General features: G+C 48.8%; 1 protein-coding gene across 1 annotated transcript in view; it reads left to right on the top strand.

Moving 5' to 3' along the window:
• Window positions 1-27,500, top strand: part of LOC143292459 (uncharacterized) — a 42,301-nt gene that overhangs the window by 14,035 nt on the left and 766 nt on the right. Inside the window, exon 3 of the mRNA XM_076602751.1 lies at window positions 25,487-27,500. This exon is cut by the window's right edge and continues 766 nt beyond it. Within this exon, the coding sequence (XP_076458866.1) occupies window positions 25,487-26,022 (536 nt within the window). The 3' untranslated portion in view covers window positions 26,023-27,500. The remainder of the gene's footprint in view (window positions 1-25,486) is intronic.

Below are 27,500 nucleotides of genomic sequence, written 5' to 3'. Positions count from 1 at the left end.
TGGCGGAGAGAGGAACCTGGTGATGGTGATGATGGAGAGAGGAACCTGGTGGTGGTGATGATGGAGAGAGGAACCTGGTGGTGATGATGGAGAGAGGAACCTGGTGGTGGTGATGATGGAGAGAGGAACCTGGTGGTGGTGATGATGGAGAGAGGAACCTGGTGATGATGGCGGAGAGAGGAACCTGGTGATGGTGATGGCGGAGAGAGGAACCTGGTGGTGATGGTGATGGCGGAGAGAGGAACCTGGTGATGATGGTGATGGCGGAGAGAGGAACCTGGTGATGATGGCGGAGAGAGGAACCTGGTGGTGATGGTGATGGCGGAGAGAGGAACCTGGTGATGATGGCGGAGAGAGGAACCTGGTGGTGGTGATGTCGGAGAGAGGAACCTGGTGGTGATGATGATGGCGGAGAGAGGAACCTGGTGGTGATGATGATGGCGGAGAGAGGAACCTGGTGGTGATGATGATGGCGGAGAGAGGAACCTGGTGGTGACGATGATGGCGGAGAGAGGAACCTGGTGATGATGATGGCGGAGAGAGGAACCTGGTGGTGATGATGATGGCGGAGAGAGGAACCTGGTGGTGGTGATGATGATGGCGGAGAGAGGAACCTGGTGGTGACGATGATGGCGGAGAGAGGAACCTGGTGATGATGATGGCGGAGAGAGGAACCTGGTGGTGATGATGATGGCGGAGAGAGGAACCTGGTGATGATGATGGCGGAGAGAGGAACCTGGTGGTGATGAAGATGGCGGAGAGAGGAACCTGGTGGTGGTGATGATGATGGCGGAGAGAGGAACCTGGTGATGATGATGGCGGAGAGAGGAACCTGGTGGTGACGATGATGGCGGAGAGAGGAACCTGGTGGTAGTAATGATGGCGGAGAGAGGAACCTGGTGGTGATGATGGCGGAGAGGCGGAGAGAGGAACCTGGTGGTGATGATGGCGGAGAGAGGAACCTGGTGGTGATGATGGCGGAGAGAGGAACCTGGTGATGATGGCAGAGAGAGGAACCTGGTGGTGATGATGGCGGAGAGAGGAACCTGGTGGTGGTGATGATGGAGAGAGGAACCTGGTGGTGGTGATGGCGGAGAGAGGAACCTGGTGGTGATGATGGCGGAGAGAGGAACCTGGTGGTGGTGATGGCGGAGAGAGGAACCTGGTGGTGATGATGGCGGAGAGAGGAACCTGGTGGTGGTGATGATGGCGGAGAGAGGAACCTGGTGGTGATGATGGCGGAGAGAGGAACCTGGTGGTGATGATGGCGGAGAGAGGAACCTGGCGGTGATGGCGGAGAGAGGAACCTGGTGGTGATGATGGCGGAGAGAGGAACCTGGTGATGATGATGGCGGAGAGGGAACCTGGTTCAGACTAACCACTCTGACGCCACACAACGCTCAGAGCGGTACGGGGAAGGCCAGGCCAGGCCAGGCCGGGGAGGGTGGAAGTCATAACCTGAGGAATGCAATCCCGACACTTTATCTAATAGACTATCAGAGGCCCAGCTAACTGAGCTATGCAGGTGCGCAGCTGGCACGGCGGTTCCCACATCAAACTAACCACCCGCCAAAGTGCAGACGGCTATCAGGCATGGAAAACAGCAACACAGATGGAATCTCCCCACATCAAAGGCATGCGTAGAGAGAAACAAACGTAAGCTTTCGGCAGCGACATCTGAGCAAGGCCATGGAGGCGAAGGGATTGGGGAGGAAGGGTGGGGGTGTGGGGGGCAGAGAAGATGGAGAGAGAGAGAGAGAGAGAGAGAGAGAGAGAGAGAGAGAGAGTATACCTGACAGCTAAAGGATGAACAGGTCCACCTGCCTTCCAAAAATGTATATTCTGTTCGTTTCAATTTTGGTTCTGAATGGAAGACGATACTTATGACCTGACCATGATCCAAACAGTTTTCATTATGACAGTAAGATAAGTGTTGTTCCCTCCTAAAAGTGTATATTCTGTTCGTTTCAATTTTGATTCTGAATGGGAGACAATACTTATTACCTGACCATGATCCAAACAGTCTTCAACATGGCAGCAAAACGAGTGATGTTCAACAGGAGAAACAAAATATTCACCTTCAGTCTGTGACAGGTTTGCCAACAACCCCCAGCAGGTCACAGCGGAGATGCCAGATTTCCCAAGGCCCTGAACGATCAGGAACTCAGTTATTTCTCATACTTCTTTGCTTCAGCTTCATCATCTTCTTGTTACTCCTTGTCCAAGCCACGGCGACGGGCGCAATAGCTGAGTGGTTAAAGCGTTGGACTGTCAATCTGAGGGTCCCGGGTTCGAATCACGGTGACGGCGTCTGGTGGGTGAAGGGTGGAGATTTTTACGATCTCCCAGGTCAACATATGTGCAGACCTGCTAGTGCCTGAACCCCCTTCGCGTGTATATGTAAGCAGAAGATCAAATACGCACGTTAAAGATCCTGTAATCCATGTCAGCGTTCGGTGGGTTATGGAAACAAGAACATACCCAGCATGCACACCCCCGAAAACGGAGTATGGCTGCCTACATGGCGGGGTAAAAAAGGTCATACACGTAAAAGCCCACTCGTGTGCATACGAGTGAACGCAGAAGAAGAAGAAGTCCAAGCCACAGCAAAGGTCATTTCGAGGCTTGGAAAAACAAGACCAAAACTATGCAACTCTCAGAACATCAGCATGTCGACAACTTTATTCAAACAAGTCTGCTAGTTATCGTCCCACTCCCTTGAAGAAAAAGTGGATGGACAAAATGCACGTGATTAAACATGGTTAAAAAAAGGACATGGACAGAAAGAAACCCAAACAAATCAACATAACAATACAAAAGACGAAATATTACTTACACAGAATATCCACTGGACAGAATATACTATTCGTCAACTGTAAAATCACGCCAAGCGTCTGAACGGTATCCGGGGGAAAAAAAAAGTTCAAGTGAGAAAGCGATCAGTGTCGCACATCAGTGAATAGCAGAAAACAATGATTATGGATCACTATTTCTACGCTCTTCAACGGTTATTCGCTAACGACTGGACGGACCTAAGGGGCATTTCCTTTCGTCAGACCCAAGACAAGAAGCTGACCAGATTTAAAGTTCACCAGGGAGCTGTCTGTTTGACAACCACCACCACCACCACAACAGATGGGCATAACGTCAACAGGCAAACAAAAGAAAATAAAAACAGACCTAGCGATACAACCAGTCATGGTTTCCCGCTCCACTATCTCCAACAAAGATCCAGAGTGTAGCGGAAGACTTGTAGACTAGCGGAAGACCTGTAGACTAGCGGGAGACTTGTGGACATCGACGTCCACACGAAGAAGCGATCAAGTTCATGGTTTCCCAGCTCCAGTATCTACAACAAACATCCAGACAGCAGCAGAAGAGTGGAGAAGAGTGACATCAGCGTCCTAATGAAGAAGCAATCAATCAAGACAAGAGAACCTCGAACGGTATATCATGACACCTTGGACTGGGCCGATGAGTCCCGTGAGCTGTATCATGGACCTCCTCGGGTCCGGGGAGGAGGAGGAGGAAGAGAAAGAGGAGGAGGAAGGGGAAGAGGAGGAGGAGGGGGAGGAAGAGGAGGAAGGGGAGGAGGAAGAGGTGTAGGAGGAGGGAGAGGAGGAAGAGGAGGAGGAAGGGGAAGAGGAGGAGGGGGAGGAAGAGGAGGAGGAGGAGGAGGTGTAGGAGGAGGGAGACGAGGAAGAGGAGGAGGAAGGGGAGGAGGAGGAGGAGGAAGAGGAGGAGGAGGGGGAGGAAGAGGAGGAGGGGAGGAAGAGGAGGAGGGGGAGGAAGTGTAGGAGGAGGGAGAGGAGGAAGAGGAGGAGGAAGGGGAGGAGGAGGAGGAGGAGGAGGTGTAGGAGGAGGGAGAGGAGCAAGAGGAGGAGGAAGGGGAGGAGGAGGAGGAGGAGGGGATGGGGCCCGCTGCCAAAGGCAATAGCCGCTCTCTGTAATTGGCAGTCAGTCGCATGGCTGGCAGCTGCAGCAGAGGGACCAAGTGTGATCTCTGCCTTATCATCGGCTTGTGCCTGCCTGCCGGGGGCTGTGCCCATGGGGTTAAAGAGAAGATTAAGAAGGGGAGGGTGGGAGGGTGGGGGGTTTGGGGGGGAGGACGAGATGGAGCGGAAAAAAAAAGGAGGAGAGGGCCAAGAAGAAGAAGAAGAAGAAGAAGGGGAAGAAGAGGAGAAGGAAGGAGAAGGAGGAGGAGGAGGAGAGGGCCAAGAAGAAGAGAAGAAGGAGGAGGAGGAGGAGGGAGGAGGAGAAGGGGGCTTGGGAGAAGAAGAAGAAGAAGAAGAAGAAGGAGGAGGAGGAGTAGAAGGAAAAGGAACAGGGAAGATGGGATGGGGAGGAGAGGGGTGGGGGTCCGTGGGGGGTGGGGGTGGGGGGGGCAGGTGAGGGGGTGGGGGCAAGGAAGCAAGCTAAAAATTTGGAGGAAAGATTAAATGTGTTGGAAAAGTTTTTATTTTATTTTATTTTTTAAAATCAACATGAAACAAAGCGAGGTGGAAGAGGGGGGTCGGGGGATGGGATGGGGGAAAGGGGGAGAGCCACTAGGAGGAAGAGGTGGATGTGGGGGATGGGCCACAGAGATACACATGCATGTACCATATGATAATATATATATATATATATATATATATATATGTCTATGGGATGGACCCGAGTTCACTGCAGACACCAGAACCGAGGAGGAGGACCGATGAAGACGTGTACACAATGCAGACAAAGAGACCGAGGAGGAGGACCGATGAAGACGTGTACACAATGCAGACAAAGAGACCGAGGAGGAGGACCGATGAAGACGTGTACACAATGCAGACAAAGAGACCGAGGAGGAGGAGGACCGATGAAGACGTGTACTCAATGCAGACAAAGAGAGCGAGGAGGAGGACCGATGAAGACGTGTACACAATGCAGACAAAGAGAGCGAGGAGGAGGACCGATGAAGACGTGTACACAATGCAGACAAAGAGAGCGAGGAGGAGGACCGATGAAGACGTGTACACAATGCAGACAAAGAGACCGGCCGAGGAGGAGGACCGATGAAGACGTGTACACAATGCAGACAAAGAGACCGGCCGAGCAGGAGGACCGATGAAGACGTGTACACAATGCAGACAAAGAGACCGAGGAGGAGGACCGATGAAGACGTGTACACAATGCAGACAAAGAGACCGAGGAGGAGGACCGATGAAGACGTGTACACAATGCAGACAAAGAGACCGGCCGAGGAGGAGGACCGATGAAGACGTGTACACAATGCAGACAAAGAGACCGAGGAGGAGGACCGATGAAGACGTGTACACAATGCAGACAAAGAGACCGAGGAGGAGGACCGATGCAGACGTGTACACAATGCAGACAAAGAGACCGGCCGAGCAGGAGGACCGCTGAAGACGTGTACACAATGCAGACAAAGAGACCGAGGAGGAGGACCGATGAAGACGTGTACACAATGCAGACAAAGAGACCGAGGAGGAGGACCGATGAAGACGTGTACACAATGCAGACAAAGAGACCGAGGAGGACCGATGAAGACGTGTACACAATGCAGACAAAGAGACCGGCAGAGGAGGACGACCGATGAAGACGTGTACACAATGCAGACAAAGAGACCGAGGAGGAGGACCGATGAAGACGTGTACACAATGCAGACAAAGAGACCGAGGAGGAGGACCGATGAAGACGTGTACACAATGCAGACAAAGAGATCGAGAAGGAGGACCGATGAAGACGTGTACACAATGCAGACAAAGAGACCGAGGAGGAGGACCGATGAAGACGTGTACACAATGCAGACAAAGAGACCGAGGAGGAGGACCGAAAGAAGACGTGTACACAATGCAGACAAAGAGACCGAGGAGGAGGACCGATGAAGACGTGTACACAATGCAGACAAAGAGACCGAGGAGGAGGACCGATGAAGACGTGTACACAATGCAGACAAAGAGACCGAGGAGGAGGACCGAAAGAAGACGTGTACACAATGCAGACAAAGAGACTGAGGAGGAGGACCGCTGAAGACGTGTACACAATGCAGAAAAAGAGACCGAGGAGGAGGACCGATGAAGACGTGTACACAATGCAGACAAAGAGACCGAGCAGGAGGAGGACCGATGAAGACGTGTACACAATGCAGACAAAGAGACCGAGGAGGAGGACCGATGAAGACGTGTACACAATGCAGACAAAGAGACCGGCCGAGGAGAAGGACCGCTGAAGACGTGTACACAATGCAGACAAAGAGACCGAGGAGGAGGACCGCTGAAGACGTGTACACAATGCAGACAAAGAGAGCGAGGAGGAGGACCGATGAAGACGTGTACACAATGCAGACAAAGAGACCGAGGAGGAGGACCGATGAAGACGTGTACACAATGCAGACAAAGAGACCGAGGAGGAGGACCGAAAGAAGACGTGTACACAATGCAGACAAAGAGACCGAGGAGGAGGACCGATGAAGACGTGTACACAATGCAGACAAAGAGACCGAGGAGGAGGACCGATGAAGACGTGTACACAATGCAGACAAAGAGACCGAGGAGGAGGACCGAAAGAAGACGTGTACACAATGCAGACAAAGAGACTGAGGAGGAGGACCGCTGAAGACGTGTACACAATGCAGACAAAGAGACCGAGGAGGAGGACCGATGAAGACGTGTACACAATGCAGACAAAGAGACCGAGCAGGAGGAGGACCGATGAAGACGTGTACACAATGCAGACAAAGAGACCGAGGAGGAGGACCGATGAAGACGTGTACACAATGCAGACAAAGAGACCGGCCGAGGAGAAGGACCGCTGAAGACGTGTACACAATGCAGACAAAGAGACCGAGGAGGAGGACCGCTGAAGACGTGTACACAATGCAGACAAAGAGACCGAGGAGGAGGACCGATGAAGACGTGTACACAATGCAGACAAAGAGACCGAGGAGGAGGACCGCTGAAGACGTGTACACAATGCAGACAAAGAGACCGAGGAGGAGGACCGATGAAGACGTTTACACAATGCAGACAAAGAGACCGGCCGAGGAGGAGGACCGCTGAAGACGTGTACACAATGCAGACAAAGAGACCGAGGAGGAGGACCGATGAAGACGTGTACACAATGCAGACAAAGAGACCGGCCGAGGAGGAGGACCGATGAAGACGTGTACACAATGCAGACAAAGAGACCGGCCGAGGAGGAGGACCGATGAAGACGTGTACACAATGCAGACAAAGAGACCGGCCGAGGAGGAGGACCGATGAAGACGTGTACACAATGCAGACAAAGAGACCGAGCAGGAGGACCGATGAAGACGTGTACACAACGCAGACAAAGAGACCGAGGAGGAGGACCGATGAAGACGTGTACACAATGCAGACAAAGAGACAGAGGAGGAGGACCGATGAAGACGTGTACACAATGCAGACAAAGAGACCGAGGAGGAGGACCGATGAAGACGTGTACACAATGCAGACAAAGAGACCGAGGAGGAGGACCGATGAAGACGTGTACACAATGCAGACAAAGAGACCGAGGAGGAGGACCGATGAAGACGTGTACACAATGCAGACAAAGAGACCGGCCGAGGAGGAGGACCGATGAAGACGTGTACACAATGCAGACAAAGAGACCGGCCGAGGAGGAGGACCGCTGAAGACGTGTACACAATGCAGACAAAGAGACCGAGAACGGGAGAAGAGGAAGGAAGCTGGAGAACAAAGGAAAAGAGAATTAACAACAACAACAACAACAACAACATACACAGGGAAAAAAAGAATGATGAGAAAGTGTGAAATTAGGAATAGGTGGGTGAGCTCAAGATGTATCCAGGAAGCCATGATTCAAAAGAAGAGGAGGAGAAGGAAGACCAAAGAGGAGAAGAAGAAGAAGAAGAAGAAGAAGAAGAAGAAGCAGGGAGGGGAGGGGGGGGGGAGGGGAGAAGGAGGAGGGAGGAGTGACGCGGGGGAGTGGGGTGGGGGGTGGGGGGAGGGTGGTGCATGACGATCAGAGAACACTGTGTTTTTGTACCCCCCGAGAGCTGAAACTAGGAAACAAGGAAAGGTGTGTGTACGTGTGTGTGTGTGTGTGTGTGTGTGTGTGTGTGTGTGTGTGTGTGTGTGTGTGTGTGTGTGTGTGCATGACTATGTGGTTGTTTTTCCCCATTGAGACACGAAAGAGCGTGAAGGGAAACAGAGGAGAGAGGCGGGTGGAAGATGAGGAGAAGAAGAAGAAGAAAAAGAAAAGAAAGAAAGGAAGAAAGAAAGAAAGAAAGAAAGAAAATGAGAGTGATGATGATTATTTTACAGTGGTTAAAAAGTAAAAAGTGGTAAAAGATAGCAGAATGAGAGAGAGAGAGAGAGAGAGAGAGAGAGAGCGCACACAGACAGACGCGATCTACCGCCACCCTCTTCCTCATTCTTACACCCCCATCCCCCATCCTCCCTCACCCACCCTCTAATCACCATCCGCTGCCACCCTTTAACTCCTTACCTCCCCCCTCGCACTCCCCCCCACCCCCCACCCTACCCTACCTTCCCCTCTACTCCCCCCACCCCACCCCAACCCACCAACCCCCCCAAGACAAGCAAACAGGCAGGTGAAATAAATAAGCTCCCCTCCCCCCACCCCACAAAAAACCCAGCCCCCCTCCGCGCACGCTTGAGACTCCAGTCGGTCGACCTTGAAACTCACCTGTTGAGCTGTTTTCGTGACCCAGGGCTGCTGGAACGACCTTGACCAAAACCTCGCACACTTCCCACCACCATCATTCCATCCCGGTTCCCCCCGCAGACCTGTGTCCCTAGCGGCAGATCGGTTCCCTAACTGAGAGATGTGTGACGTGAGGGGCAGAAAGACAACAAACGGCCGAGAACAGTCTACGAGTTTCGCTGTTATGTTTTGAAGCACTGAAAATACCCCCCGAAAACGGAGTATGGCTGCCTACATGGCGGGGTAAAAACGGTCATACACGTAAAAGCCCACTCGTGTGCATCACGAGTGAACGTGGGAGTTGCAGCCCACAACGAAGAAGAAGAAGAAGACAAGACAAGACAAGACAAGACAAGACAAAATCTTTATTAACGAGGGTAATAGATAAGCAAGTGACATGCTTTTTTACATCCAGCCCTCGCCCTAAAGAGGGAATAAAGCTAAAAAAGCGAAAATGAGAAAAGCGAAAAGAAGAAGAAGAAGAAGAAGAAGAAGAAGAAGAACTGAAAAAACAAAAAAACAACAACAAACAAACAAACAAACAAAAAACAACCACCAAAAACAAAACAACAACCAACAACAACAAAAAAACACAAAACAAAAATAAAACCGTGTGACATGTGTAATACAGGTCACATTTATTTATTTATTTTTTTCCCCCATTGTTTTAGCTCTGCTGAAAATTTACAATTTTACACACAACTTCGATCATGTACTGATACGATCAGTCTTCAGTCAGAGTTCAATACCTTGAGACTGTCTATAGGTATGCCGAGTACGATATGCATTGATTGTTGTTCGTTTGGTTTATTCTTTTTTTTTTTTTAACGCAGTCGTGTATCCATTTATTAAATTCTAAATTACGCAATGAAATGTTTTTGTTTTGGACTGTGCTTATATTGTTTGTTCATGTATTAGTTTTAGATATATCATGGAGCTTATTATGGTTGATATCATTTGCTATGAAAGTTTGAAATGGAAGAAATGGAAAGAAGTTGAGAAAAAAAAGAATTAAAAAAAGGCAGACAAAGTAAATGAAGACGATGGCCAACAGGGTTTTTTTTTTTTTTCGCTGACATTAAAATACACAGTAGGACGTTTATACCGTTTATTACAGTTACGGACATTACAGAGCTGCCATACGCTTCAGGGAATCAGTCCGTGTGTGCACAGCACATCTTGTGAAAGAATTGTCAGCCAAAGATTGCCACTTCTAAAAGTAAAAGCGTGAAGATAGCACTGGCCTACTTTTGTGTGTGTGTGTGTGTGTGTGTGTGTGTGTGCTCTCTGACTTCCAGTTTAAACGAATGTGCAGCACAAATCGCAATTTCATGTCGTTTTTACCGAGGCATTCTCAGTATGATATCATATTTATGCCCTCTCCCTCATCTCTCTCTCTCTGGCTCGCTTTGCCTTCATTGTTTTGGACAAACTCACCCGGTTTCCGGAGGCAATGCATGCTGGGCATCACAGTGTTTCCACCACCCATTTCCATCGGATTTCAGAAGCGACAATGGCCGACGGGATCAGCATCCCAGTAGAGACAGCGAAGGGAGGGGTGGGGGTTGGGGTTGGGGTGGGGGGGGGGGGGGGGGGAAGTGGAGGTGGGAGAAAAGGATTGATCTTGCGCTACACTGGCACCATCAGAACAACACAGGTGGACAGAAAGGAAGCCAAGTTTTGGAAACATGGGTGAGTTGTATGAGCGAACTTTGCAGCACTAAGAATGTTTCTAACTCCACGGTAAATTCAATATATACATAGGAACGTTCTTAACTCTAAGCAAACTTAGCGCTGCAAAGATCGTCTAATGCAACCCGGACCAGGAGCCAGTTGCATTGCTTGGTTCTAACTTTCTTTTCTTCTTCTTCTATTTATATAGCACTGAATCTTGTGCAAAAACAAATCAAAGCGCTTTCGTACCAGTCATTCACACGCATGCATAACTCTAAAACTTTTGACAGTTACACGTGACTAAATGCCTTCGTTGACCGAACTACGCCATTGGTCAGTTCCACACTACACACAGTTAGTAGCGGGTTACGACCATACTAGGCTCTTCCGTCCGAGCAATGCAATTGGCTCCAGATCTTCAAGTTAGGCTAAAGAGTGATTACCCATCTAAAGTGTGAAGAATTGCTTTTATAAGCGTTTCTTAGATTGATGGCCGCTAGCCTTGTGTGCATTTGGTGCTGTTTGAATTGTGGGCCTGCCAGATGGAAACACTTTTGTGCTCACAACACTGAGTGAATGTCAATGCCAACAGCTGCCGCTTGGGAACACTACAAGCATCTGACCCTTTCGGAAAACTCTTACGTGCTTTTGAGCAAAGACATATGAGACACTTCCTAAGTGAAACAGCAAAATTTAAAAGATGAGCAGTTTCATTTGCTTTGTTAAAAACAAATATACGACACAAACTTAATTGTCGAAACATTAATACACCTCTGACGCCAAAAGGAAATAGCGACACGAAAAATTGTGGGTAACGCGCATCAGTTAGGCATTGTTAGAACTAGAGTCACGTGCAGATACGTGCGGGAAGTTGTAACGGTCACTTTTCGTCAGGACACCGCATTCCTTTGGATGTGGAAACGTTACGAGTAGCTGGATAACAAATCTGAAGTCAAAAGGTAAAGGCACCCTACTTCGATCACGGCACGGGGGCTGGCTGTCTACCATGACAATTAAGACATGCAGGTGCAGCAGGCGCTACTCTCCCAGAGACTTATCAGCCCAAGGGGTCGCCCCATTGCAACATCCGACTGGCTCCCAGCTGCAGATTAACGACAGATTAACTTGGCGAGCGATGCTGCTATCATGGTAATTGCCCCCCCTGCCCCCGACCCCCCCTCCACCTCTCCCTCCCCTCCGCTCAAAGACTGCCTGCAGGGTTTGTTGCCTGTGGAGGGCGCTGATTTGCAGGGCTGTTACGGCTCGTGGCGCCTTGCAACCAGCGGTGTGCGTTTCACCCTTCTGGCCGCCAACTCTGTGAAGAGATTGCCGGTTGCCTACCGTTATGATCACCGCTGTAGAAGTTACCACCCGTACCCCCTTTTTGTTTAGTTTTTTTGTTTTGTTCTGCTGCGTTTAGATAGAAATAATTGCCGGTCGCGCACCATGATCACCGCTAAAGGGCTTTCCACCCGTCCCCCCACCCCCTTTTTTTTGTTTGGTTGTGTGTTTTGTTGTTCTGCTGTGTTTGTCTTTTTTTTCTTCTTGTCACTGTGAAAGGGCTTTCTGCCTATGGCGGTGTGGAGGGTGGTGGTGGTGGAGGTGGTGGTGGTGGTGGTTGTTGAATGGATGATGGATGGAGATGATTTGTAAAGCTATAGTTCTCTTTGTTCGGTTTCTTCTTTCTTTCTTTCTTTTAATTTTCCTTTTTTCTTTTTCTTCTATGGTTACTTTGTAATTTAATTGCCGACACCGTGTTTCACCTGTTCTCTCTGAGTTAGGCATATGCTTCGACAAACTTGTATACATTTGTGTGCACAATTGCAGTGCGCTGTGGGTGTGCGTTTATTTATTTATCTTATTTATTAAGAAATCTTGCTACAGAGCATACCCTCTCTCTCCCTCTCTCTGTGACCAAAATAGACTCTGAGAGAGAGAGAGAGAGAGAGAGAGAGAGAGCCTGCAGTATGTCGACAAAGTACATGACCTCAAGTACATGCTCTCTCTCTCTCTCTCTCTCTGTGTGTGTGTGTGTGTGTGTGTGTGTTCAGGCGCGGCGCCTGTCGGCTGAAGAAAAGCACGTGCTGTTATTATCAGGCGATTTAAGCGTTATGGTGTGCGGCCATCACGAGTGACTGGAGTGAAGACGTTGTCAGCGTCCATGACACTGTTCTGTTGGTGTTGGCAAGGTGGAATGCAGGGCAGGGGGGGAAGGGGCAGGGGGGGAAGGGGGGGGGAGGGAGCCATTCTTTGCGTGACACTAATGAGACTGACGCCTCGTCAACATCGTTGACTGAACATGGAGGGCTGCCATGGACACCAGGACACCGGGGGTAGGGGGGTGGTGGGAGAGGGAGGGGGGAAGGGGGCGAGGGGAGATGGGAGGGAGCAGAAGGGGGGGGGGGGGGGGGTTGAATTGTGCGTCCATTCACTTGTATATAACAGGTCTGCGCATCTATCCGCGGTCGCGGCGCGTTCTTGCGGAACACACAGACATACACACAGACACAGAGACACAGACACAGAGACACACACACACAGATACATACGCACACACGTGAAATCACGTATGAAAGTACGTCAACAACAACAACAACAAAACAACAACTATAAATGTTCTTGTAACTGGTAGAATGAAAAACCAAACCAAACAATAAAGATTTAATGCCCATTAACACGACTTACTTGTCGTATCATACTGACTATTTTTGTGGAATCAGTTGAGTTCACAGATCATATTTGGAACAGTCCACACTCTTGTGTCTGTCGTCACAGCCTGAACATGTTTCAAAGATAAATGTACCACGCCGTGTTGGAAAATTGTTAACTTGGAGCAGATCAGCAGAACACGACCGTAGAATTTCCTTGTACGATTTATGCTGCTTTCTTTTGGTGAAGGACAGTACACTTCACTCAGCTGTAAACAGTGCTTGCCAAAGATTACAGGCTTTTCCATTAGAAGGTGGAGACGTCAGAACGACCAGATATAAGGCGATATAGCACTGCCCATGGAAATAATATAGTGTTCTCAGAGGTGTTGGTTTTCTTCAAGACGGCCGGATCAATAATAATAATAATAATCATTCATGACTTTTCTATGGCGCGATATCCAGTACTAATGCTGCTCAAAGCGCCTTACATCATCGAGCCAGATATAAACATAACATAAAACATTACAACAGCTCAATCCAATGCGTTCACAGAATGAATTAAAAAAAAAAAGCATGATCCACCAAACAATAAAAGTATCAAGTAAATAATGCTTAGATTAAAAAGAAATGCATTCCTTAAAAACACACATTTTTAGACACACACATACATGCGCGCGCACACTCACACTCGCACACACAACACGGACACACACAGTGCGCATGCGCGCCACCAGACACCTTAAATATATCAACTGCACTACTTAAACAGGATTACGTGGGTATAAATAGTTATAGCATGAACTCCATGTGGCGAATAGACTTTGGACTATCCATCGTGCTGAGTACAGAAATGTTTGCGGAAAAGGTGCGTTTTCAGATCTGACTTGAGGGTCTGGAGATCAGGAGCATTTCTGAGGGACGATGGCAAAGAATTCCAAATTTGGGGTACTTGAGCCATAAAAGACCTTTTCCCTGCACATTTTAAATTAGTTGTTGGGACTTTAAGTGACAGATCGCCCTGGGCAAGGTTGCGTGAGGCGATCCTTGCAGCGCTAAGTTTGCTTAGAGTTAATATTGTTCCCAGGTACGTGGACTTCACCGTGGAGGTGGGAACATTCTTATCTATAAGCAAATTTCGCGCTGCTAAGGTCACTCATGCAAACCACCCTTGGGAAAAGAGTTATGTTACGTTATGAAAGTGGACACTACTGTTTTGGATGAACATTTCAACTTCCTTCAAACCACAGATTGTTGTGGGCTGAGCTGGTGCTGGACGAATGGAAGAGTTCTTTTCGGTTAGGAATGGAAAAATTCTTTTCAGTTTTGTGGACAGCGAAGGAGAGCGGCAAGTAGAGTTGATTGGAGGGGTGGGGGGACGCGGGGGGTCGGGGGTAGGGGGGTTGGGGCGGGGTGTGTGTGTGAAGCAAAGCTCGGAATAGGAATGAGACTGATAACAAGAGAGAGAACTGGGAAAAGAGCTATGGGATCAGTTCAAAGCATACAATACTTGGAGTGGAACGAAGAGGAAAAACAGACAAATTAATCGGAGAAGGAGAGAAGACGCCAAGAGAGTGAATTTAACAGACGTGGAATTCTTACGTGACCAACATCCCAGAGAAGACTCATTTAGGGATTTTTAAAATATTTTTTATTTTTTGGAGAGGTGGGGTGGGTGGGTGAGGGGTGGTGTGGTGAGGTGAGGGGGGGGGGGTGGCAGAAAGGGAAGTCAGTGACACCAAAAGAGAAGGTGACAGACGGAGAACAACAACAACAAAAAATGTATTGTCTGACATGTGGGAATGGTACCTCCATCTTCGCCGGCACGTACTCCCCGCGCACATTGTGAAAGGTCACTGTGTAACAATCCCTGTGTTGCAACAGATGGGGCACGCTGCAACCCCCACCCCCCCCTCTCTCTCTCTCTCACTATATCTTTGTAATTTATAAACAATCGCGCGTGCGAGCGTATGTGTGTGTGTGTGTGTGTGTGTGTGTGCGGGGGAAAGGGGGAGGATAGTGGGGGGGAGAGAAGAGGGGAAGAGAAAGGTAAGTGGCCAGAAATATCTCTTGATTGCCGCCTTGAGTGATGGACTCAGTGAGGAGTGCTAGTACTGTCATTGTCGTTGTTGTTATTATTTACTGACTTACCTTGCGGGACGGAGGAACCGAGGACAAACAAACCAGTCTGTCGGACGGACGGACGGAGAATCATCGCCCCGCGAGGGACACACAATACTAATGCTGGAGCGGGGAGAACAGACCGGGGAGTTTGTCTCACGTGGCCTGTTTGTTGTGCGTTTCTGCGAATGAAAGTGCCTGTGCTTAAAGTGCATCAGTCTGAACAGCCACGTGGAGCAGCCTGCCAACTGCCAACAGCCGTGCACAGCTCTTCCTCCCCCCTCCCTCCGCATTCCCCCACCCTCCCCCTGTCTACTCTCCAGCCCCTTGCTGAGTCAGGTGGAGCTGGATCGTTTGGTCGGGGCTATCAACGGGTATGGGAAAGTCAAATGTGGTTCTCGAAAGGACGTTGTTCCAAGGCGGGCAAGGACAGTGATGATATAGACACTAAAATACAAAAATTAATGTATTCACGGATCATTATTATCATCATTATCTAATACGATGGCCGTTTTACTTTGACACTGTTTACCCGCTGATCCTTAACGTGTGTGTGTGTGTGTGTGTGTGTGTGTGTGTGTGTGTGTGTGTGTGTGTGTGTGTGTGTACACATAAGTGCATAGAGCTTCAAGGATATGCGCGACAGCAAGATGTCTTAATAAATAACTGAGTAAGTGTGTGCATGTTAACTTGAGCTGATTTCCAATTAAGCGTACCTGTCGTTGGCCGTTGGCCAGTTAACAAGCCAGTTAAATGTTTTTGAAATTGTTCACATGGGATACCTACCCCCTTGTATGTTAATCAAGTTCTTCACGCACAAACCACTGTTAAACTTTTCCTGTGTCCTTGACTGAGAAAACTGAATTAACGGTTAACATCAGAGAAAGAAAGAAAAACAGATTGATAGAGATTGTCAGGGGGGAAGGGAGAGAGAGAGAGATAGGTTTGGGAGTGGGGGTAAGAGAGAGACAGAGAGGGAGAGAGTGGCAGAGAGAGAGAGAGAGAGAGAGAGAGAGAGAGAGAGACAGCGACAGAGAGAGAGAGAGAGACAGACACACAGAGAGAGAGAGAGAGAGAGAGAGAGAGAGAGAGAGAGAGATTCAACCTGCAAAGTGTGCCAACTCGTCTACGAGCGGATATTACTTGCCTCTGTTGTGTAATGCTTGGAGCGGCGCTGACCGCATTTCATGTGTCAGTGGAACGGGGCACGGAAAGAGAGAGAGAGAGAGAGAGAGAGAGAGAGGAAGAGGGGAAGTCAAAAAAGAGTACCTGCTGGGTCTTGTACAATGGCAATTGACTGTCCTTCAAGGGGAGCAATCAAACCTGTACTCTACAGCATTTATACAACACCACTCTGCAATACAATACAATACAATACGAATCCTTATTCTATTATACCGCAGCACACTTGGTAATGCCCTGTTCTAGCATCCTACATTATTGCACCGATTGGTTACATTTCCATGGTTTGTGGGACAAAAACCGGAAAAAACCAAGCCGGGTGGTGGCGCGTTAGGTCAGTGACTGAATCCGCAACAAACTTCAATACAGTAACGTACAAAACTTGTGAGAGTCGAAATCCACTGAAAATGGGTTACAACATCAAGTAATGGTAAATATTCGTTTCATACATACACCAACAATTGCCGTTAAAACGGAATGGATGCGATAACTGCGGATGCAAACACTTTGAACAGAATAGCCATTTCCTTGCATTTCCAGTCAGCCTCGGAAGTGAAACAAAAAGATTATTATATATATATATATATATATATATATATATATATATATATATATATATATATATTTGTTTTTGTTTTGGATTATCTGTTTATTCATTATTTTTTTTAATTCTGTTTATATTCTTTTTCTCCCCCCCCCCTTTTTTTTTCTCAAGGCCTGACTTAAGCGCGTTGGGTCAGGCTGCTGGTCAGGCATCTGCCTTAGCAGATGTGGTGTAGCGTATATGGACTTGTCCGAACACAGTGACGCCTCCTTGAGCTACTGATACTGATACTGATGTTGATACCTCGGAAGACTTGCAGTCCGGGGCCACCATGTACTGACTTGAGGTGTGAAGATGACAGGATGGAAAGTGAACCGATCAGGTCTTCCATTGCGGTCCGGCTGTCAAAAACAGGTCCTCTCGCTTCTTTGATGGCTGTATCATTTGCATGAAGACTCAGACTAATATCCTCGATAATGTGCGCGCGCGTGCATATGTACGCTTGTCTGCCTCTGTGTCAGTACGCGCGCTTAGGTATGTAGGGCGCGAAAACGAACTTGCATGAGAGTGTGGTTGCGTTCGTTTTCAGTTTGTGCACACGTGTGCCTCCACACGTGTTACTGTGAGGACGTGCATATGTTTGCGTCATGTGTGTGTGTGTGTGTGTGTGTGTCTGTGTGTGTGCGCGCGCGTGTGTGTGCTTTCGGCATGTTTCAATGTGTATGTGCGCGCGCTGCGGCGACTGAGCGTGCGTACGTGCGTTCGTACACGTGTTTCTAAGCACAGAGTGTGCAGTTCACTCCCACGCTTTCGTGAGGAATGCCGAGTGTTTGTCATTGGAGCCACTGCAGGCCATTGTGGTAGAAGAGGGGGGAGGGGAGTGAAGAAAAAGAGGGGGCGTGGTGGGGGGCGGGGGGGGGGGGGTGAAGAGAAAGAGGGGGCACGGGGGCGGGGGGGAGTGAAGAGAAAGGGGGTGGGGTTAGGGGGACGAAGTGGGAAGGGGTGGGGGTGGGGGTGGGTGGGTGGGGGGCGGAGTGGGGGTGAGGAGAAACAGATGGAGGGGTGTCAGATTGGTGGGAAAGAATCTGTTTTTACGATAGTGTTTGGGGGCTCAGGTCCTATCCAGTGTTACGCTTCACTATGTTGCCCCCCCCCCCGCACCCCCCCCCCCCCCCGCACCTTCCCCGCCCCCATTCCCCTGTTCCCGTCTTCTACCTTTCTCAAGTTTTACCGATATGTGACCGGCTGCGACCTGTCGTGGTGGGAGTGGGGTGGGGGGGGAGGTGATTGGAGGGAAGGAAGGAGATAGAGGGCAATGGGGGTAGGGGGGGGGGAGATGTTGGGGGGTAGGGGTAGGTGTGTGTGTGTGGGGGGGGGGGGGGGCAAGAGGACGGGGAGGGAGAGAGGATCGGGGAGGGAGAGAGGATGAGGGAGTAGGAGGGGAGTTAGGGAGATGGAAGGAGAATGGAAGGGAAAAAAGAGAAACAAGAGAGAGAGAGAGAGAGAGGGGGGAGGGAACAACGTCCGGGTAATGATGACACGCTCAGAGAATATGCCGCCAGTCGTTTTTTTTACTTCAGTGACGATTACAACTTTCCCACTGAACAAAAACCACTTTTGTCCACGGCGGCGGGAAACAAAAACTAGCTTTAAATTTTTTTTTTTTTTTTTTTTTTTTTTTGTCGGTAAAACTGGCAGCTACCGAAATAGGGGCGTGATTCATAACTGCAAGTCCGCCCGTACTTTATTGCCGGATGCACGGGGGGGTGGGGGGCTGGGGGTGGGGGTGGGGGGGTCGGGGCGTGAGGGTGTGGGAGTGTAGGGGTGGGGGCGTTGAGGTGGGCTCTGTGTTTGTAGAAGTGAATTATCACCAGGGGAAGTAATGACACTTCCGGCAGCAGGTGCCCGTAGTAGTGGCTGTTCGCGGCGCGCGCCCCACCAGGAACGCGGAAGAAGCACGTGGCGGGTCAGCAAGGTGGACTGAGCCAGCAGCGACTGTGTCATTGTCTTCTTGGCTGTTATAATTAGTGTGGAAAGGGTGCACTGTCAACTTGGCTACACACAGCGGGTCTTCTATTCGGACTTGGACGGAAGCAAACCATTTCCCCCACCGGGGGTCAAAACGTGCTCCGACGGGGAACTGAACACGCGCTCGCTCGCTCCACCCCGGCGCCAGCGCGCAGACCTTAAAAATAATGCGTGGTGACGTGACATCAGCATTGCTGCACCCAGGAGACAAAGATGTTTTATTTTATTTTATTTTTTGCTCCAGTGGGTTCTCCAATTAAGGTCTAGTAACTCACCGATGTATTCGCGCGACTGATTGTGTCAGGGAATTTCCGTACTGGCTTCTTTTTAGTTTGTACAGGTGCGTTAAAAAAAAAGAAAAAAAAAGAAAAAGAAAAAAAAGCCATCTTTCATTTTCTGTGTATGACAAAGCAATGGCTCATCCTTTCTCTGCCCCCCCCCCCCCCCCCCACCCCGCCCTCCTTGCGCATATATGCACATGTACACAGGCACTAATGCGTTATCAAATGCGTAGAATCTCACAGAGAGAGAGAGAGAGAGAGAGAGAAGAAGAAGAAGCAAAATACACAAAGTGTTTTCTATCAAAATGCATAAAAAAACATTATCTGTTATTCAAATAAGAACCTATAGTAAGCTTTCTTAAAAGAAGATAAACTACTTTCAGGGATATCATGCCATGACTTTCTACCCGAATAGGAAAGTGATGACATCTCTCTCTCTCTCTGTCTCCCTCTCTCTCTCTCTCTCTCTCTCTCTCTCTCTCTCTCTATATATATATATATATATCAGGTCTTGGGCGAGGGGTGTATATATATAATTTTCCCTTGAATGTTCCTCACTGTGCATTTCGCACAAAGATATTTTTCATTATTTTTACTACATGAAGACACCTATATTGAAGCGACATCTTATATTAGGAATGTTAAGTTCCTTGTTGTCACTGATTTGTAGAGATGAGAGAGAGAGAGAGAGAGAGAGAGAGAGAGAGAGAGAGAGAGTATTGTGGTTTTTAATAGTAATGAAAGTACATTATTGCTTTTCGTTTCCCACTGCCATACATCCAAATAACAAAGCGAAACAAAAAAACAACGTTTAAAGATATTGATGCTCGAATGCACAAGTCCATAGCAGAGTTATTCTTGTTTTGACAGAATAAAAATGCCATCTGTACGTTGTTGTGAATCCTGAATAAGCTACACAGAATATACGGACAATACAGAACAAAAACATAGTTGCCTCGGTGGTTTTTGGATTAACTCTCTCCATACGAACGGCGAAAGAGACGACGTTAACAGCGTTTCACCCCAATTACCATCATCAAAATATTGCAAGCGGAACGCTCTTATACTGAAGACGTGAATGTTGACAAAGAATACCACAATTCTGACGACGGAAGCTAAAGGTTGGGTCATTCAGACACCCACTGGACATCCGAGGGGTCTGTGTAGAGGAGAAGAGAGGACTGGCCGTACTGAGTGAGTTATAAGACTATGCCAGTCTTGATTTAAAAAAGCTAATTCGTGTTTGCACATTTCTTCTGTCATGTGTTGCTGTGTGTACATGCCACATGTTCGGTAAGGGGACAAACCCGGCGCTTCCTTTTTTGAAGAAGTGTCTGGGTTTGTTCCAGTGTACCTTTTATTTACCTGTGCGACGGCTGAATCGGTAGTATTAGCAGCAATGACTTGTAAGTTGTGTACCTTGTGAATGGAGAGAGTTACCACTCTTTACTATTTGTTAATCATTTGTTCTCCTGGCCTCATTGTTTATTCATTTCAACTGATTGATATGTATTTTTAATCTGTTTTGTGTACACACATATGTATGTACTTACATTTAAGCAACAGCATCCATAATTTACAGCATATTTGTGATTCGCCTTTTCTAATGGGGGTGTGTGGTTCTACTTGAATTAAGTATCATCAGCTGACATGTTCCAGATTCAGTTCGTGTTCGGTCGCAAAGAACAAAATCAGTAGTCGCAGGAGCTGCATAGGTCTGAGTCGTTGTTATCGCAATAATAGCAGAAGTATCAGCAGCAGCACCGACAACAACAGTAGTAGTTGTAGAAGTAGCAGCACATTAGTAGTTGTAATAGTAGCATCAGTAGTTAAAAAAAAAAAAAAAAAAAATGACGATGTGCTGCCACCGCTAATGATACGATGATGACTGTAACAATTATGATGATGATGGTGGTGGTGTTAAGGAGAAGAACAAATAAAGGGGAATAAAATAAGAAGAAGAAAAAAAGAAACCGATAACCAACATAATTATGTGCAGTGAGTAAAGACTCTCTCTTCCCGTGTCTGTTGCAGTGAGTAAAGACTCTCTCTTCCCGTGTCTGTGCAGTGAGTAAAGACTCTCTCTTCCCGTGTCTGTGCAGTGAGTAAAGACTCTCTCTTCCCGTGTCTGTGCAGTGAGTAAAGACTCTCTCTTCCCGTGTCTGTTGCAGTGAGTAAAGACTCTCTCTTCCCGTGTCTGTTGCAGTGAGTAAAGACTCTCTCTTCCCGTGTCTGTTGCAGCGAGTAAAGACTCTCTTCCCGTGTCTGTGCAGTGAGTAAAGACTCTCTCTTCCCGTGTTTGTGCAGTGAGTAAAGACTCTCTCTTCCCGTGTCTGTGCAGTGAGTAAAGACTCTCTCTTCCCGTGTCTGTGCAGTGAGTAAAGACTCTCTCTTCCCGTGTCTGTGCAGTGAGTAAAGACTCTCTCTTCCCGTGTCTGTGCAGTGAGTAAAGACTATCTCTTCCCGTGTCTGTTGCAGTGAGTAAAGACTCTCTCTTCCCGTGTCTGTGCAGTGAGTAAAGACTCTCTCTTCCCGTGTCTGTTGCAGCGAGTAAAGACTCTCTTCCCGTGTCTGTGCAGTGAGTAAAGACTCTCTCTTCCCGTGTTTGTGCAGTGAGTAAAGACTCTCTCTTCCCGTGTCTGTGCAGTGAGTAAAGACTCTCTCTTCCCGTGTCTGTGCAGTGAGTAAAGACTCTCTCTTCCCGTGTCTGTGCAGTGAGTAAAGACTCTCTCTTCCCGTGTCTGTGCAGTGAGTAAAGACTATCTCTTCCCGTGTCTGTTGCAGTGAGTAAAGACTCTCTCTTCCCGTGTCTGTGCAGTGAGTAAAGACTCTCTCTTCCCGTGTCTGTGCAGTGAGTAAACACTCTCTCTTCCCGTGTCTGTGCAGTGAGTAAAGACTCTCTCTTCCCGTGTCTGTGCAGTGAGTAAAGACTCTCTCTTTCCGTGTCTGTTGCAGTGAGTAAAGACTCTCTCTTCCCGTGTCTGTTGCAGTGAGTAAAGACTCTCTCTTCCCGTGTCTGTTGCAGTGAGTAAAGACTCTCTCTTCCCGTGTCTGTGCAGTGAGTAAAGACTCTCTCTTCCCGTGTCTGTTGCAGTGATTAAAGACTCTCTCTTCCCGTGTCTGTGCAGTGAGTAAAGACTCTCTCTTCCCGTGTCTGTGCAGTGAGTAAAGACTCTCTCTTCCCGTGTCTGCGCAGTGAGTAAAGACTCTCTCTTCCCGTGTCTGTGCAGTGAGTAAAGACTCTCTCTTCCCGTGTCTGTTGCAGTGAGTAAAGACTCTCTCTTCCCGTGTCTGTGCAGTGAGTAAAGACTCTCTCCTCCCGTGCCTTTGCAGTGAGTAAAGACTCTCTCTTCCCGTGTCTGTGCAGTGAGTAAAGACTCTCTCTTCCCGTGTCTGTTGCAGTGAGTAAAGACTCTCTCTTCCCGTGTCTGTTGCAGTGAGTAAAGACTCTCTCTTCCCGTGTCTGTGCAGTGAGTAAAGACTCTCTCTTCCCGTGTCTGTGCAGTGAGTAAAGACTCTCTCTTCCTGTGTCTGTGCAGTGAGTAAAGACTCTCTCTTCCCGTGTCTGTGCAGTGAGTAAAGACTCTCTCTTCCCGTGTCTGTGCAGTGAGTAAAGACTCTCTCTTCCCGTGTCTGTGCAGTGAGTAAAGACTCTCTCTTCCCGTGTCTGTTGCAGTGATTAAAGACTCTCTCTTCCCGTGTCTGTGCAGTGAGTAAAGACTCTCTCTTCCCGTGTCTGTGCAGTGAGTAAAGACTCTCTCTTCCCGTGTCTGCGCAGTGAGTAAAGACTCTCTCTTCCCGTGTCTGTGCAGTGAGTAAAGACTCTCTCTTCCCGTGTCTGTTGCAGTGAGTAAAGACTCTCTCTTCCCGTGTCTGTGCAGTGAGTAAAGACTCTCTCCTCCCGTGCCTTTGCAGTGAGTAAAGACTCTCTCTTCCCGTGTCTGTGCAGTGAGTAAAGACTCTCTCTTCCCGTGTCTGTTGCAGTGAGTAAAGACTCTCTCTTCCCGTGTCTGTTGCAGTGAGTAAAGACTCTCTCTTCCCGTGTCTGTGCAGTGAGTAAAGACTCTCTCTTCCCGTGTCTGTGCAGTGAGTAAAGACTCTCTCTTCCCGTGTCTGTGCAGTGAGTAAAGACTATCTCTTCCCGTGTCTGTTGCAGTGAGTAAAGACTCTCTCTTCCCGTGTCTGTGCAGTGAGTAAAGACTCTCTCTTCCCGTGTCTGTTGCAGCGAGTAAAGACTCTCTTCCCGTGTCTGTGCAGTGAGTAAAGACTCTCTCTTCCCGTGTTTGTGCAGTGAGTAAAGACTCTCTCTTCCCGTGTCTGTGCAGTGAGTAAAGACTCTCTCTTCCCGTGTCTGTGCAGTGAGTAAAGACTCTCTCTTCCCGTGTCTGTGCAGTGAGTAAAGACTCTCTCTTCCCGTGTCTGTGCAGTGAGTAAAGACTATCTCTTCCCGTGTCTGTTGCAGTGAGTAAAGACTCTCTCTTCCCGTGTCTGTGCAGTGAGTAAAGACTCTCTCTTCCCGTGTCTGTGCAGTGAGTAAAGACTCTCTCTTCCCGTGTCTGTGCAGTGAGTAAACACTCTCTCTTCCCGTGTCTGTGCAGTGAGTAAAGACTCTCTCTTCCCGTGTCTGTGCAGTGAGTAAAGACTCTCTCTTCCCGTGTCTGTTGCAGTGAGTAAAGACTCTCTTCCCGTGTCTGTTGCAGTGAGTAAAGACTCTCTCTTCCCGTGTCTGTTGCAGTGAGTAAAGACTCTCTCTTCCCGTGTCTGTGCAGTGAGTAAAGACTCTCTCTTCCCGTGTCTGTTGCAGTGATTAAAGACTCTCTCTTCCCGTGTCTGTGCAGTGAGTAAAGACTCTCTCTTCCCGTGTCTGTGCAGTGAGTAAAGACTCTCTCTTCCCGTGTCTGTGCAGTGAGTAAAGACTCTCTCTTCCCGTGTCTGTTGCAGTGAGTAAAGACTCTCTCTTCCCGTGTCTGTGCAGTGAGTAAAGACTCTCTCTTCCCGTGTCTGTGCAGTGAGTAAAGACTCTCTCTTCCCGTGTCTGTGCAGTGAGTAAAGACTCTCTCCTCCCGTGCCTTTGCAGTGAGTAAAGACTCTCTCTTCCCGTGTCTGTGCAGTGAGTAAAGACTCTCTCTTCCCGTGTCTGTTGCAGTGAGTAAAGACTCTCTCTTCCCGTGTCTGTTGCAGTGAGTAAAGACTCTCTCTTCCCGTGTCTGTGCAGTGAGTAAAGACTCTCTCTTCCCGTGTCTGTGCAGTGAGTAAAGACTCTCTCTTCCCGTGTCTGTGCAGTGAGTAAAGACTCTCTCTTCCCGTGTCTGTGCAGTGAGTAAAGACTCTCTCTTCCCGTGTCTGTGCAGTGAGTAAAGACTCTCTCTTCCCGTGTCTGTGCAGTGAGTAAAGACTCTCTCTTCCCGTGTCTGTGCAGTGAGTAAAGACTCTCTCTTCCCGTGTCTGTTGCAGTGATTAAAGACTCTCTCTTCCCGTGTCTGTGCAGTGAGTAAAGACTCTCTCTTCCCGTGTCTGTGCAGTGAGTAAAGACTCTCTCTTCCCGTGTCTGCGCAGTGAGTAAAGACTCTCTCTTCCCGTGTCTGTGCAGTGAGTAAAGACTCTCTCTTCCCGTGTCTGTTGCAGTGAGTAAAGACTCTCTCTTCCCGTGTCTGTGCAGTGAGTAAAGACTCTCTCCTCCCGTGCCTTTGCAGTGAGTAAAGACTCTCTCTTCCCGTGTCTGTGCAGTGAGTAAAGACTCTCTCTTCCCGTGTCTGTTGCAGTGAGTAAAGACTCTCTCTTCCCGTGTCTGTTGCAGTGAGTAAAGACTCTCTCTTCCCGTGTCTGTGCAGTGAGTAAAGACTCTCTCTTCCCGTGTCTGTGCAGTGAGTAAAGACTCTCTCTTCCCGTGTCTGTTGCAGTGAGTAAAGACTCTCTCTTCCCGTGTCTGTGCAGTGAGTAAAGACTCTCTCTTCCCGTGTCTGTGCAGTGAGTAAAGACTCTCTCTTCCCGTGTCTGTGCAGTGAGTAAAGACTCTCTCTTCCCGTGTCTGTGCAGTGAGTAAAGACTCTCTCCTCCCGTGCCTTTGCAGTGAGTAAAGACTCTCTCTTCCCGTGTCTGTGCAGTGAGTAAAGACTCTCTCTTCCCGTGTCTGTGCAGTGAGTAAAGACTCTCTCTTCCCGTGTCTGTTGCAGTGAGTAAAGACTCTCTCTTCCCGTGTCTGTTGCAGTGAGTAAAGACTCTCTCTTCCCGTGTCTGTGCAGTGAGTAAAGACTCTCTCTTCCCGTGTCTGTGCAGTGAGTAAAGACTCTCTCTTCCCGTGTCTGTTGCAGTGGAGAGCGTCGTCATCCGGAAGTGGCGCCATGCCAACGCCAAGATTCGCGGCCACACGGAGGACGGCCGGAGCTCCCAGACGGCGCCCACCAGCAGTCAGCAGCCCACAGCCAAAGTCAAACGGAAGGGCTTCCGGGCCACCCACACCCGCTGCTGCAAGATCGGCGAGAAGGTGGCCAAGCGGAAACTGGCCTGCGACGTGGAGATGCTGAAGAAGTACCGACAATTCACGGACATGGAGCGCGCAAAGCTGATGTACAACCGCCCCAGCAAGTTCTTCCACTCCAAGATCTCCGCCAAACTCTCCACCAAGCTGCGCAAGTGCTCGGCCAGCTTCCCCAAGTACTTTGAAAAGTGCTGCAAGTACCGCAGACGGTTTTACAAAAGCATGGCCAAGTGCAAACAGCGGCAGGGCAAGGAACGCCGCAAATGCAGACAGTCAGTTCGCAGTAGGTACCAGTCGCCAAGTTCTGGGCGCAAAAAGCAGAGGAAACCCCGCCGAAAACGGTGCGCTGACAAGCAACAACAGCAGTGAAAATCCACGTGGAGACAGTTGACTCGTGAAGTTGTTGGAGCAGTTTGGCAAAGTGATTTGTTTGTTTCATGTGACGCGGTGACCACTACCACTGTCCCACGTTACGTCAGTGCCATCTTTGTTATTACACAGACAGCCTTCCGTCCTCACCCAGGGCGAGAAGCGAGGTGAGGTGGACCATGACAGTGACTGTGTGTTGTGTCAGCTCTGACAGTCAGTGAGTGGACTGTCTCCAGAGGAACAAAACTTCGGTGTCGGGAGTTCAATCACAGCACACTGACGAACATTGTTTGGTCTTCAACCCTTGTGACGTACTCCGCCTTTCAGCAAACCAAAACTGTAACAACACCGTCAGACATGGACGTGTCACCAAAATGCAGTTTCACTCTTATCCGCAATTACTTTATTTCTGACCGTGATCGACAAGAACTGAGTAATATTCTGCTGTAACGTATGTTATTATCATTACTATTGTAGGATGAGAATGCTGACGTCACAGGTTGCGTGGCGAGGAGACACGCCAGGAGGCTGGTTTCTCAGGACATGACATCAGAATCTCAGGAAGAGCTCCAGGGCTTTGATGACGTGCTACTCGGTCGCCAGGGCTGGTCCACATGGCAAGAGGAAATATTGATGTGTTTGGCGTGCCAGCTTCAACGCTATCTTCATAAGTCACATTCTTTTCTCTTTCCCCTGTGTGTGTGTGTGTGTGTGTGTGTGTGTGTGTGTGTGTGTGTGTGTGTGTGTGCAGTTTGAAAGCAACTCTTTTTCTTTTAGTTTCCATCTCCTCTCACAAGCTCGCGCACTCACACACACACACACACACACGAGAACACGTATAGACTACCCCCCATCCCCCTCCCGCATGTTTCCTTCTACCCCTTTTATTGGTACGCTCGGAAACTGTTGATTTCTATCATACGTCCTGCATCTTCAGAAGGACAGCACAACTCGCGCTGTAAGGTGAAGTTAGCCGTGAGGACGGACTCCTGCAAATATACCTGATGTGGAATCTGCAGACATGGTTCTGTTTCTGCCATTGACATGCAGGCACTACAAGTGGTTGTCAGGATTTTCTTTTTTCTTTTTCTTTCTTTTTTTTTTTTGCTTTGTTTTCTACTATGTTCCGTTTTGGGTTGGTTTGTGTGTTGCTCTGACTCCTTCCTGTGACCGGGAATGTCTGAACCCTGTCCCAGTGGGCGGCCATGTGAAGCACAGCTTCGTACTGGTTTCTTCGGCGGAGTACAGGGTGCTGGTTTTATCGCGGTTGGATTAAGTTTCCTCCACCATTTTCTGTGAAACTGGAGCAGGTATTCAGAATGCGTCTCTTGTCCTTCACAAATCATAGAGACGCGTTTGAAATGACCCGTCCGTGGATACCTGTCAGAACAGCAAGGCCAGCCTGCACATGACATCAGAAAATTGCGAGAACCCCCCCCCCCAAAAAAAAAACAAACAACGACAACAAAAACAGCAAC

The sequence above is a fragment of the Babylonia areolata genome, chromosome 18 (assembly GCF_041734735.1).
Source record: "Babylonia areolata isolate BAREFJ2019XMU chromosome 18, ASM4173473v1, whole genome shotgun sequence".
NCBI classification, from domain to species: Eukaryota; Metazoa; Mollusca; class Gastropoda; order Neogastropoda; family Buccinidae; genus Babylonia; species Babylonia areolata.
This window is presented reverse-complemented; position numbering and strand designations above follow the sequence as displayed.